General features: G+C 42.4%; 1 protein-coding gene across 1 annotated transcript in view; it reads left to right on the top strand.

Annotated features, from left to right (window-relative positions):
- LOC142575462 (uncharacterized) overlaps positions 1–9,907 on the top strand; it is a 53,109-nt gene extending 43,202 nt beyond the window's left edge. Inside the window, exons 8-13 of the mRNA XM_075684844.1 lie at positions 1,083–1,181; positions 3,088–3,236; positions 5,786–5,957; positions 7,029–7,141; positions 9,069–9,153; positions 9,652–9,907. Of these exons, the coding sequence (XP_075540959.1) occupies positions 1,083–1,181; positions 3,088–3,236; positions 5,786–5,957; positions 7,029–7,141; positions 9,069–9,153; positions 9,652–9,705 (672 nt within the window). The 3' untranslated portion in view covers positions 9,706–9,907. The remainder of the gene's footprint in view (positions 1–1,082; positions 1,182–3,087; positions 3,237–5,785; positions 5,958–7,028; positions 7,142–9,068; positions 9,154–9,651) is intronic.
- Positions 9,908–14,207: the final 4,300 nt, after the last annotated feature.

Genomic DNA, 14,207 nt, shown 5'->3' with positions numbered 1-14,207 from the left:
TCCAGCCAACATGGATCAAATGTTTAAAAGACAAAGAAAAAAAAAGCAAAGTTTTCTATGTGAATGAAACAAGTCTGTGGTGTTTTTTGTGTTCTTTTTCACAATACAGTTTGTATAGATGAACCCTTTAAGTGCCATAGACAAGTCCTACTCGGTTACAATTTTTTTTTTTTTTTGCATAAAGCGCCAAGGATGAGTTTCTGTCCACATGGTTTGGCACTTTTTTCAAGGTTCGAATAACGAACGGGGCCTGTCCATTCCATTTTGGAAAGTTCCCTCTTTAGCCACTAAGGCACCTACGAAGTCCGTTCATCCAGCAGAGATATTAAAAGAGGTGGCTGCCAGTCGCATGTTGCTACCCCCTGAAGCAAACACGTTCCTTGGAAGCAGGCCTTACTTGTTTGACAGCGCGGCTCTTTGTGGACCTCATCCCATTCACAGCAGGCATACAGCATCCATCATGGTGTTGCATTGTCTGTTTCAAAAGTCGAAGCAATGCTGACAATAGTCTGTAAAAGTAACATGCGTCTCGTGTAAGGCATATGGTGTGGGACATTGCCTTGTAATATGTTATGAAATCTAGCATACGAAAGCAATGCTCTAATCGTTAACAGCCACTCTTCGAGAACTTTGACTTTTTGCATTTGCAACTCATGTTTCTTCCAAAATGTAATGCATCAAGCAGTTACGACAGAACTAAAGCCCTATCAACTCTGTCATTTATAATCAACGTACATGGTTCATGCTATTTTGTATTGTTAGACACAAGTTGTAAATTGACAGGCCCCTTGGTTTATTATTATTATTTTTTATTTTTGCTATGCAAAGAATTTGCTCTGCAGATGAGCAATTTAGAAAAATTTCATTTTCTGAATGCTTTTTTGGATTTCTTGCCGGCACCTAAAGGGTTCATTATATATATAGGCATATCAAGGGTAATTTGGCAGTGTCACAGAGAAGCTTGTTAGCTATAAGTTGGGCATTGTTATCTTGGTGTTTAGCCAGTCATTGGTCCTGCCACTGTCCATTGTGCATGAGCTTTAGATCTGATAAAGAACATTCTGTCTGTTTTTTTTTTCTAGAAAGTCATGATGCAGATTGTCCAGGAGCTGTGCAAGCGGCCAGGCCTAAACAGATGTGGGTTCGACATGCCAGCCATCTACATTCCAGATGCAAGCAAGGTAAGATGACAGATACAAATACTGACTTCGCTTTAATTTAATACAAACTGCAGCCACAGATTCTGTGTGTGCCAGGTTTGAATTATATGAAGATGTGAATAAGTTACCTCAGATCTGAGAGAAAATTATGATTTGAATTACATATACCAGTAGATGCATGCAAGGCCTGTTTCCATGCTTTCTCTTATTTGTGGAACCCTTAATAAAGTAAAGCATATATACCATTAAAAAAACATTGCAAAATGGGTTTGCTTGTAAATTGATTATAAGTCTTGGTTGTAAATTTTGTGCTCCCAGATAGTGATGTTTTGGTGAGCGGTTTATCTCGGCATGAGAGATTCGAAAATGGCTTTCTCTATGAGCCACATTTTGGTTAGTCACTGGATTATCTGACTCATTGTCTTAGCAGAACTATATTGGTTCTTAATTGGCTATTGTGATGTGTCCAGAAATCTGTGTTCACTAATTCGCCTTTCATAAATATCTGTGTTGTGGAGCTTTTTTAATATATAACCGGTCTTTGCGCAAATGCCTGTGCACGTGTGTGTTTGTAGGGCGGGAGCCTTCTAAAATAATGTTGAAATTGATGTTGCTGGCCCAGAGGAATTTGTTGGCATGTTACAAAAGATCCAAGGCAGGCCTTAAAAGCAACAAAATGTTGTTCTATCCTCACCTTATCACATTGTATGTGTTTTTGTTTGGGAAGTCCCAGATAGTTGTAGAAGTCATTATTGCCAGGGTGAGTTGTAAACATTGTGCATCGAAATTAAAGCAACCACTCAAATTTTTTTTGCAGTGTTCAGCCTAATTGGAAACTTCATAAGTAGAACTTAGGCTGTTGATGCACCAATGTATGTGACAGTTGATGCACCTTGTATATGTTGTTATCAGATTGCTGAACATGGATAGTTGAGTGCAGTTTTCTTTAACCAGTATGCTTATTGTCAATTTAGGAGCTTTCATTTGGATTGCCATGAAAATGTCACAGCTAGCCAGGTGGTGGGGGTAATGTGTTCCACCGACTTTTATGCCAGCCAGCATAGTTTTTACACTTATCAGTGCTACATCAGCGAAGTGTTAAATCGATATCATGATGGAATGCTGTATGGTTGATGTAGATAATAATACTGGTCAGTGAAAATAATAGTACATGACAGGCACACTGTCCTTTATGAATTAAATTTTACCTCCATTGCCAATGTGTTTATCTTGTACCACATATTTATAAAATTTGTTTAGAATTAGTGCTTTTACTAGTGCAAATTGTATAAATTATAGTGAATTCCTACCACCACGTTTGGAACTTTGAATGCTTCTTGGAACTGGTTATGTTGGCTGAACCTTTTGCTCAAAGCCAATTTATTGTCTGTGCAGCAGAAGTTAATGCTATGGTGTGCAAAATTGTTTTGTTGGTAGATTTGTATAGTAGTGAGAATCATCAAAATATTTTGGGCACATCATTGTCATGGCACTTAATGACATTAAATTTTGATATGTATAGATAGTACCAATCCAAAAATAATGCCATAAGCAGCTCAAGGCATAGACACCTATTGTCATTTATTGTGCCTGTGTGGCAAGGGTACTATTCGCTTAGCTGTTTCATACTGTGTGATCAAAAATATTTTGCTTCCTGCTGTTGATTGTTTTGTGGTGGAGGAGAAGATGCTGCCACATCGAGATGCAAAAACCAACCAACTATTTATTTTTACTGCTTACGTGCTTACACGCTTCTTCGTCATCAGCGCATCGCCGCCGCAATAGTTTTATTAACTGCTCATCCGCCTAACATGCTAATTTGGATTTCAGACTGAAAGAGGCCAAATGTATCGTAAATGGGTGTCAGCTCGTAGCTAATCATTCACAACTTCTTTTTTTAATTTTTGTTTTTTCTTCAACCAACCAGCAAGCAGTGCGCTGCGTCAACCAAATTGAAGCGGTGTGCAAGGACATTGAGAAGACCATCAACCAGACTGTGCAGAATGCACTCAACTCTCTCGAGCATGACTGCGAACGACTCTGCAATGAAGTGTCACTCAGAATTAACCAGGACAAGTAAGTTCAAGGTCGTATGAAGAAAGTGCTCTTGTGTAAATGCTTTGAAATTTAATGGCATTGGTGGATGTGGTGTCTGAATGAAGAATATAATTGCCCAAGACTGTATGAGTCATTCAAAATTTCTGAAGTGGTTTTATACATGCATAACTTGGTAGACGAGCCAGATGTAATGTTTCAAAGTGATGTAGAAAAGAAAAAAAATCTACTACAGCCATGAAGCCAGTAAAGTGCATAACTGTAGGCCCATTCCTGAACTCTCTATGTAGCTTTCTTGTAAAGCAGTCTTGTGAACATGAAATTATGCAACGAAAATCACAGCCTCAGTGACTTGGTGGTCATGGTGTTTTACTGCTGAGCACAATGTTGCGGGTCTGATTCCCTGCCATCGGGACTGGATTCTCATGAGGGTGAAATGCAAAAAGTGCTTTTATACTTGGACTTTGGTCACATTAAAAAATTTTTGGTGGTCAAAGTTAATCCAGTGCTCCCTGTACTGAATGTAAAATGAGCTGAAGAGTGGGGTTCGTTTCTTGCAAGCAGAGATGAAAGACAGTGGCCTAGACAAGTAGAACTTGACTTTGGCGACATAGGTGCAAGCTAATGAGTTAGTAGTGCAGTCTAGTGACGTTCGTGTGCTCCAAGTACGGAGAAAAAAATTACTCCAATTCCTCCACTAACTGACTAGCGCCAAGGTAGCCCTTGACCCTTCATCGTATGTTGTGCCACTTGTAACCAGGGTTTACTCATTAGCGTTGGTACCTTAGTGAGGAAGAAGATAAATTTGGCAAGTTTTCAGTACATTACCTATAAATTTGCCATTTCGGGGTCCTAGTGACTGTTTGAGTGATTATAAGGTTACTTAACGGACTTACGCTGAATTTAGTGCTTCACCCCCATTTTATAGCAAGAGCCATATATGTGCCTTTGCTTGTCACTGCTTCTAATGACATAATGAAAAGCTTATTAGGGGCCCATCTGAATACATCAAAGTTACTTTTGTAGGCAAAGCACAATCTTAAGATATGATGTCTTTCTTTATTGCGAATAAGACTTGCCTTCCCGTAATGTTGTGTATGTATTTGCATGTGCATGGGGCCTGTGCTGTGTATGAATTCAAGCAGTGTTTTGCAGGGTCTGTTGTCATGTACACGGTGATCACATTAAATAATTGGTAGTTGCTTTCTCCTCTGTCGGATTGCAAATGTTGACTTATCATTAGAGGAGGTAAATTAAAGCTACAGTTTAAAAATTATTATGGAAGACATCTATGTAAGAAGACGGAATTACGTGCAAGTTATCATCATCATCACTTGGTTACTTTTTGTTAACTGGGCCGTGACCTGCTGATCTTGTCGAAAAAGAAAAAAGAAAAACACCGCTGTTGGCATATCCAAACTCCATATTTTGACAGAATAGGCACATTCAAATACTATTTTTTTTTTTAACACAGAATGAACAATTGTAAGTGCTTAGATCACACGTTATCATGCACTGTGCTTTGTTTGTATGCATTTCTAGCATTTTCTTAATCACATCTCGTTAGTGCATTATGATATTTTATGCCCTTACTGCTTTGACACCAAACTCTGCAGTAATAAATAAATAAATAAATAAATAAATAAATAAATGAGCCGTAATGGTTGTGTTTGTTTGATTTCAGCACTTCTCATGACGCATCTATACTTAAAATGTGAAATTTTGCAGGGAAGATGCTGTATATATCTCTGTCTAAAACTAGGTTTACGGAGTCCAAATAATAGTTGCAGTTGGCCTTTAATGGTCTCGATCACTGCAATGCCAAGCCTAGCAGTTGGGGTTTGTTCTTGCCCGAGCATTCAACGTTTGGAGTGGCACGAAATCGCCAAAACGCTGGGCCGTTCACTTTGCTTGTCCTTCGCACTGTTGAAGCTGCTGCCAGCTCTCGAAATACCGCAAAAGCAAAAAAGAGTGCGCAGTATTTCACTATTAAGGTGGTTTGCCGAGTACACAATCACTTAGGTGCACGCCCCCACTCAGAGTTTGTCCTCTGCACTTTCTCTTTCTCAGTTTTTCTGGTTCGTGTTGAGGTTGCACTCTTTTATTTTTTGCTTTATTTTGACCCTCACAACGTGATACTTGTGCTTGATGTGGCACTTGTTGTACGGAACCTGGTAACATCTCACAGCCCCTGTTAACATCTCTGCTATTGCGATAGTCGTCTGCAAGATGCTGGGCTTGAACGCAGTTGCACTGTGCCGCGAGAGAGGACTGACTAGCTGACTTGCATTCCGATTGATGCGCGGCGAGGGATTACGGCGGCAGCGGCGGCAGAAATCGGTTTGGAACCGGCGTGTTTACGGGAGCTATTCAGAGACTGTGAAAAAGACTTTTTCGGCAGAATTTGCCGCCACCGAATCCTATTCCATGCCACGCTAGACACCGAATGGCTCGGCCTGAACAAGCCTTTCTTGTCCCTCTTTCTGAAGATTGCTCTGTCACATTATTTTTTCAAGTTCCGCTTCTCTCGAGAGTTCTGTACCCCATACGCGCTTTCCCCTTTGCTGCAGCAAGGCGAGGTCAGACAACTTCAGCACTGGGGGCAGGGGCCTGTGCCTCGGACTGTTTGGCCTTGCGCTGCCGTCCCTGCTTCTGCTCAACCTGGCCCTCCGCAGTGCACCCGAGGAGCAACTCTTCTCATACCTAGGGACAGGCACCGTCGAGTTCCTCTTCCTCTTTACTGTGAGTGATGACATCAGCTCGATTGATTTATTGATCTATAGACCAACCTTAGAGCGAGTTTCAATACACCGCCGTTGCCTCAAAGCGTGCCGCTAGCATTCGTCCTTAGTGGCCTCGGGGAAAAATGGTAAGAAAACGTGTTGCATCATTTTACACCGTGACAACCTCGCATAGGGCTCAAGATCAAAAGACAGGCAGTCGAGAATAAGACATTTCTACAATAGAAGTGGAATTGAGGAGATGCCCTCCCCCTCCCGGCTTCTGCCTAAGACTCGCAGGAAAAATCTACTACGGTTTTGTTCTCGGTAATCCCTTCAATGTTGCCTTGAGCCCAAGTTTCAGTTGGAAAGTAGTGCGGACAACTGCTTTATGTTGCTGGCAATGCCAATGCACATTCTCCAAGCATGGTCGTCGCTATGCTGCTGCATCAGCCCTCACAACGAAGTAGCAGCATACGAGGTGACTGAACGAGCCAGAGAGAGTGTCAAAACGTCATACTGTGTTGTTTCTACACAGTAGAAACAAAACTGAAACTCACTGCAGGAAAGCTATTAGCATATATTAAATTATTTATGGTGCTCTGAGGCTTGAGAGTGTCTTTTCTGGGGTTTAGAAGTCTAGGAATTTCATTCAAACAAATTAATAGCGGGAAGATATGTCAGTACCCCTTTAATGAAGGCAAGTGGAGCGAGTTGGTGCATTGAATTAGAATGCATAGTGGATTGAGCATTAAGACAAAACAAGTGCTGGCTAAATGCCAGTACCTGTTGTACCCTTTCTTCTTGTTCCTTATGGGCAATATAATTATCACTTATGCATAGATTTCCCATAGATGAGTCCTTTGTGAATCAAATTCTTGTGGATGAATGCATTGCTAAAGCGAACACTTGCTGGCTAAATTAAGCCAGCAGTCGTGTTCGCCTGTTTTGTCACTTGTGCCTTAGTGATGTATACATTCTTAAGCCATTGAGCCACTGCAATTCCACTCTACTAGCGTATACCTACATGACACAAGCTTGAGCAGATGTGATGACTCTCAATTTTTTATTACATTCCTTTTCTGGTGTGCAGCTTCCCCTGCAGATATTATCAGGCCTGCTACCAGACTCCATTCGGCTGGGCGTGATGGTTGCCCTTTTTGCTGTGTCCATCATCTTTTTAGTTCTCGCCAAGTGGCAGTCAAGGTGAGCCTCTAGCGCGTCCTTACTTGCAGAGTTTAGCTCTTGTTGCGCACAACTCTACAAGTGTTTGATTGCTGCTGTGTACACTGGTGCATTTGTAAAGTGCATGCAGCTTGTGCTCCTGTGAGGAAAAAAAGAAAAGGAAGACTCCTTTATTGTGTTTCAGACTGCGCACATCATATGGCAGTGGTGTTCTCCAGAGTTTCAGCTGCTGTAGGCTCTTTCAATGGTAGATCGGTCTGATGTGTAACCACAAAAACAGAAAACCGTAAAAGGAAGCTCTGCTTTTCGACAGCAGTGGGAATCGAACCCATGCCGCAGGTGCAACTGGGAGTCCAGCATGCTAACTGCTGCACTCCCATGCAATTGAGCCAAACGAAAAATTACCGTATTTACTCAGAAATAGGTCGACCTCTGTATGCTGAGCTCACCAAGAAATAAAAGATATAATTCGAATATAGGTCGACCTACCCCTTTTTAGAAAACCTAGCACTGTGAACATGACACACCTTTCTTTACCCTCAGGTAGGCTACTAAACCTCATTAGTCGATGCCACAGGCTGCATCATTGTCTGAACTGCCAGAGAAGTCGTCGCCGTCGGATGCTTTGCAGGATTCCTCGGCACCACAAACAACGTCATGCTCGGTGCTGCCTAGTGCGTTGGATGTGCAGCATCTCTTAAAGCCAGTCTGGATAACCTGCAGACTGGCTTTACAGTGGGCACAATTGAGAAATTCCGTTAGCTCGGTACTTTTGCTACCTTTGCTTCCGAATATAGGCTGAGGTTCTTTGCTCATGAATGCAGGTCGATGGCTCATATTTACTAACATATTGGCAAAAGAAAAGGTCAGTAGCATGACATGAGATGTGTGCCAAAGCAAATAAAGATGAAAAAAGAAAGAAAAGAGATGGAAAACAAAGAAAATTTATTGGCAGCAGCAATGTGAATCGAATCTGCGCCTAGAATGCTGGTGACACTGGAGGCTCTGCCCGTCAACCACTGCACTTCTGCAGCTGCACTTTTACTTCTATTTGCATCCTTAGTAAGCCTTATTCAGGAGTTCCCAGAAATAACCTTGAAAGGAAGGTGGTGGTGGCACATGAGATTTAAGTTCTCAAAAGGGGCTATGCATTAAACCACGCTCCGAATTAATTTTGGCCACCTGGGGTCCTTAAAGCTGACGTGCTGACGCCACTAAAAAAATATTGATTTTGCTGTTGCTGATGCCGATGTGTGGCTTTGCCCTTTAGGATGGGTGGGCAGTAATACACTGTTAGAAAAAGAAGAAATAATGACAAAAGTGTTGCCATTCCTCACCGCTGTGTTGGAACATGCTTTTCACCATAGTGGCAACAGATGGTGCCGTTGTTTCATTGCACCAAAATAAAGTGTTTTTGTGAATGGCAATGCCACAGACAATGTGCACTTTGGCTGTATGGGAACAAAACGGGCAAGTAATGCTCGCAAGTGTGGTGTTAAACGAAACCCACTGCGTCATGCTGTCACTGTGCGACAGCTGAACAATAATAAGCCAGTAGTTCTGCTGATAGAATAACGTACACCTGGTGCTCCTGTTGATGCAACGACCAGTACATAAATGAGTACCAAAGGGCTGTTCTCGCATTCAGCTCTTGTTAGGCCTGATTCACAGTGCACATTAGTACTGGCTACTGTTTTCCCTGAGGATTACCACGGCTGAGTCAAGATGAACAAGTTCTTGACCGTTTTCTTTGTGCTTTTGTTAGGTTTGTTGGACCAGCTCAGTTGCTGGTGTTTACACAGTGGTTGAAGAGCTGTAGCGCAACAAGGAGAGGGTATTGTGGGGGCCATTAGGTAGGCATTTTTGTTCCGAATGGATATGCAAGGTGCTTGACAAAACATTTTTTGTAACAGTAGCAGAAGTTTTAATGCTGCTCTGACTTTTACAGGCTCAAGCCTATACTCACGAGGCAGCAGAAGCGTATGCTGTCGGAAGCCCAAAGCTACCTCACAACTTATGTGAAGCCTAAGAAGGTGAGGGCATTAACTGATGCTAGAGGCCGTTACAGTAATGCAGAATATAAGTTCCACTCTTTCAAACCATCAAGTGGGGTAGGCTTCAGTTGTTTAAATTTATGTTCTCATTGGAACAGCACATTGTTCTGGATTTTCAAAGTTTGAAGACAAACAAAAGAATGAAAATTTTTGTGTCTGAAGCTTTGTTGCACAGTGAACATGGTTTGTTGTTGTGTGGTTACAAATTTATTTAAGGTTATTTGCTTAAATTTCTGTGGTTTATGACGAGAACCTCAGGGGGACATCTGTGAAACTAAAAAAAATGTTTAGGAGAGGTAGCGCTACAGCAGAACGTAAAAAAGTTATGGCATATGGCTATACTGTTTTCATGCTTGTTTTTTCTTGCAGTAGTCATGTGCCTTTATGGTTAGAAAATTGAAAGAAAAAAAAATTATCAACTGCTCTTGTTATCACAGTGTTGGAGTTGAAAAAAATGATTGTTTGGTCTCTTTTCAGCAACGACTGTATGAAGAGTACCTCAGGCAAAGCGTGGCAGACTATGACTTGTGATACAGCCACTGTGGCTGTTGTCCATCATCGTCAACATCATAGAATACAATTGTTTCCTTCATGCAAAATGTGTGACATGTCTGTCAGAACATATAGGCTTCATCATAATAAATTAACAGGGATGTTACTGTCACCGGTTGTTGGAATTGATATTGAAATTACATATATGTATTTTTCAAATAAAGGCATGGTTTAAGTTTAAGGAAGTGTGAAAAGTTCAAGGAAGTGTGAAAAAATTTGGAACATCTCCAGAGGACAGCAGCACTATAATTGTATTAAATATAGTACAGGCCTTGTCAAGTTAACTTGCAAGGAAAGTTACTGATACTTATCGGAGTGTGTTTTAAAACAACATATGATGCTAAAAACAAAATAAATGTTCAACTGTGTGGAAAAAGAGTAGCTTGCAGAAAAGGCCAGAGTGGGTAAAACAATTTTGTTAGGATGATTTTGTTTGTTTTACCTCCAATTATATACAAATAAAAAAAGTTCACCGGCAATATAATACCATCCAATGTGAAATTTGAGCACAGCTGTAGACGTTTTCATTTCGCGATGTATTGGCCAGCGTGGACAATCTGTCCGCGCTGGCCAACCTAACCTCGCCAACCATTCTTTCTTTTGGTGCCACCTCACTGGGATCCAGCCACAGGGATGCTTTTCTTGCAATTTACAATTTTATTATAGATACAAAAACAGTACCTTGCTGACATTCTAAAATTATCAATATTTTCTATTTCATTTATTTACGTTAACTTATTTTATCAAAATTCACAATATTTTCATCACACGTCTAAATTACAGTTCTAGTCTCACGCTCCACAATTCAAATCTAGTTTGGCTTTACTTCTAAGCATACGAAAAACCGCCTGCTTCTTGGCCAATCCCCCATAGTGGGTTGTGCCATTGTCTGGGACACAAGACAAGACAAGACTTCTCCAACTACCCTGGTCATGTACTAATTCTGGCCATGTTGTCCCTGCAAACTTCTTGATCTCATCCGCCCACCTAACTTTCTGCTGCCCCCTGCTACATTTCCCTTCCCTTGGAATCCAGTCCGTAATCCTTAATGACCATCGGTTATCTTCCCTCCTCATTACTTGTCCGGCCCATGCCCATTTCTTTTTCTTGATTTCAACTAAGATGTCATTTACTTGCGTTTGTTCCCTCACCCAATTTGCTCTTTTCTTATCCCTTAACGTTATACCCATCATTCTTCTTTCCATAGCTCGTTGCATCGTCCTCAATTTCAGCAGAACTCTTTTCGTAAGCCTCCAGGTTTCTGCCCCATACGTAAGTACTGGTAAGACACAGCTGTTATACACTTTTCTCTTGAGGGATAGTGGCAACCTGCTGTTCATGATTTGAGAATGCCTGCCAAATGTCCCCCAGCCCATTCTTATTCTTCTGGTTATTTCAGTCTCATGATCTGGATCCGTGGTCACTACCTGCCCTAAGTAGCTGTATTCCCTTACCACTTCCAGTGCCTCGCTACCTAACGTAAACTGCTGTTCTTTTCCGAGACTGTTAAACATTACTTTAGTTTTCTGCAGATTAATTTTTAGACCCAGCCTTCTGCTTTGCCTCTCCAGGTCAGTGAGCATGCATTGCAATTGGTCTGCTGAGTTACTAAGCAAGGCAATATCATCAGCGAATCTCAACTTGCTAAGGTATTCTCCATCAACTTTTGTCCCCAATTCTTCCCACTCCAGGTCTCTGAATACCTCCTGTAAACATGCTGTGAATAGCATTGCAGAGATCGTATCTCCCTGTCTGGCGCCTTTCTTTATTAGGATTTTGCTGCTTTCTTTATGGAGAACCACGGTGGCTGTGGAGCCGCTATAGATATCTTCCAGTATATTTACATATGGCTCATCTACACCCCGATTCCGTAATGCCTCCATGACTGCTGAGGTTTCGACTGAATCAAACGCTTTTTCGTAATCAATGAAGGCTATATGTAAGGGTTGGTTATATTCTGCACATTTCTCTGTCACCTGATTGATAGTGTGAATATGGTCTATTGTTGAGTAGCCTTTACGGAATCCTGCCTGGTCCTTTGGTTGACAGAAGTCTAAGGTGTTCCTGATTCTATTTGCGATTACCTTAGTAAATACTTTGTAGGCAACGGACAGTAAACTGATCGGTCTATAATTTTCCAAGTCTTTGGCGTCCCCTTTCTTATGGATTAGGATTATGTTAGCGTTCTTCCAAGATTCCGGTACGTTCGAGGTCATGAGGCATTGTATATATAGGGTGGCCAGTCTTTCTAGGACAATGTTTCCACCATCCTTCAACAAATCTGCTGTTACCTGATCCTCCCCAGCTGCCTTCCCCCTCTGCATAGCTCCCAAGGCGTTCTTTACTTCTTCCGGTGTTACTTGTGGGATTTCAAGTTCCTCTAGACTATTCTCTCTCACATTATCGCCATGGGTGTTACTGGTACTGTATAAATCTCTATAGAACTCCTCAGCCACTTGAACTATCTCATCCATATTAGTAACGATATTGCCGGCTTTGTCTCTTAACGCATACATCTGATTCTTGCCTATTCCTAGTTTCTTCTTCACTGCTTTTAGGCTTCCTCCGTTCCTGAGACCATGTTCAATTCTATCCATATTATAGTTCCTTATGTCAGGTGTCTTACGCTTGTTAACTTCGAAAGTTCTGCCAGTTCTATTCTAGCTGTAGGGTTAGAGGCTTTCATACATTGGCGTTTCTTGATCAGATCTTTCGTCTCCTGCAATAGCTTACTGGTCTCCTGTCTAACGGAGTTACCACCAACTTCTGTTAGGCACTCCTTAATGATGCCCATAAGATTGTCGTTCATTGCTTCAACACTAAGGTCCTCTTCCCGAGTTAAAGCCGAATACCTGTACTGTAGCTTGATCCGGAATTCCTCTAGTTTCCCTCTTACCGCTAACTCATTTATTGGCTTCTTATGTACCAGTTTCTTCCGTTCCCTCCTCAAGTCTAGGCTAATTCGAGTTCTTACCATCCTATGGTCACTGCAGCGCACCTTGCCGAGCACGTCTACATCTTGTATGATGCCAGGGTTCGCGCAGAGTATGAAGTCGATTTCATGTTTAGTCTCACCATTCGGGCTCCTCCACGTCCAGTTTCGCCTAACCCACTTGCGGAAAAAGGTATTCATTATCCGCATATTATTCTGTTCTGCAAACTCTACTAATAACTCTCCCCTGCTATTGCTAGAGCCTATGCCATATTCTCCCACTGACTTATCTCCAGCCTGCTTGCCTACCCTGGCATTGAAGTTGCCCATCAGTATAGTGTATTTTGTTTTGACTTTACCCATCGCCGATTCCACTTCTTCATAAAAGCTTTCGACTTCCTGGTCATCATGACTGGATGTAGGGGCGTAGACCTGTACTACCTTCAATTTGTACCTCTTATTAAGGTTCACGACAAGACCTGCCACCCTCTCCTTAATGCTATAGAATTCCTGTATGTTACCAGCTATATCCTTATTAATCAGGAATCTGACTCCTAGTTCTCGTCTCTCCGCTAAGCCCCGGTAGCACAGTACATGCCCGCTTTTTAGCACTGTGTATGCTTCTTTTGTCCTCCTAACCTCACTGAGCCCTATTATATCTCATTTACTACTCTCTAGTTCCTCCAATAACACTGCTAGACTCGCCTCACTAGATAACGTTCTAACGTTAAACGTTGCCAGGTTCAGATTCCAATGGCGGCCTGTCCGGAGCCAGGTATTCTTAGCACCTTCTGCTGCGTCACAGATCTGACCGCCGCCATGGTCAGTTGCTTCGCGGCTGCTGGGGACTGGGGGCCGGGGTTTGACTGTTGTATTCATATAGGAGGTTGTGGCCAAGTACTGCACCAGGGTGGCCAATCCTGCTCTGGTGAGAGAGTGCGTTACCGGATCTGGTCACCGGGATCAGGCCGCACTCCAGGCCTGTTTGTGCAATTTTCTCAACACACGTTTTTTTTTTTTCCGGTGGAGAATTCTCCACCGCACGCTTTTAGTAGGCGATAATCCAAACCTGCCGCCGTTCCCTGCTGCAGGCGGCGCGACGCGAGCGTCACGTTTCGCTTCGGCGGTGTGCAGCATCACCTACCACCTCGATTTCTGTTCGGTTTCCCGTCGCTGTCTTTAAACACTGCGCAATAGGAAAACAAGAAAATGTCTCTCGGGCCGCCAAAGCTCCACCAGCTGGACGCGCGTCGGTGTCTCGTGCGCAACGATTCGCGCACCGCATCGCATTACGTAATGTCAACTACTGTTGAGTGTGTCCAATTTTTAGTTACTTCGGATCGTACGTTTCGCTGGTTATTACATTTCCCTCGCATTTCCCCCCCCTTCAAAACGTATGAACAAGGTTCCTCTGCATTCGGTAGCCAATGACTGAAGTTACTTATATAAACTGTTGAAACTGAACTTGAAGTAATGGAATATGTTAAAGTAAATGTTTGCAAAAGAAAGCAAGTTGGGGGGGGGGGGGGAAAGAATGCATGGCCCATGG

The sequence above is a fragment of the Dermacentor variabilis genome, chromosome 3 (assembly GCF_050947875.1).
Source record: "Dermacentor variabilis isolate Ectoservices chromosome 3, ASM5094787v1, whole genome shotgun sequence".
NCBI lineage: Eukaryota > Metazoa > Arthropoda > Arachnida > Ixodida > Ixodidae > Dermacentor > Dermacentor variabilis.
This window is presented reverse-complemented; position numbering and strand designations above follow the sequence as displayed.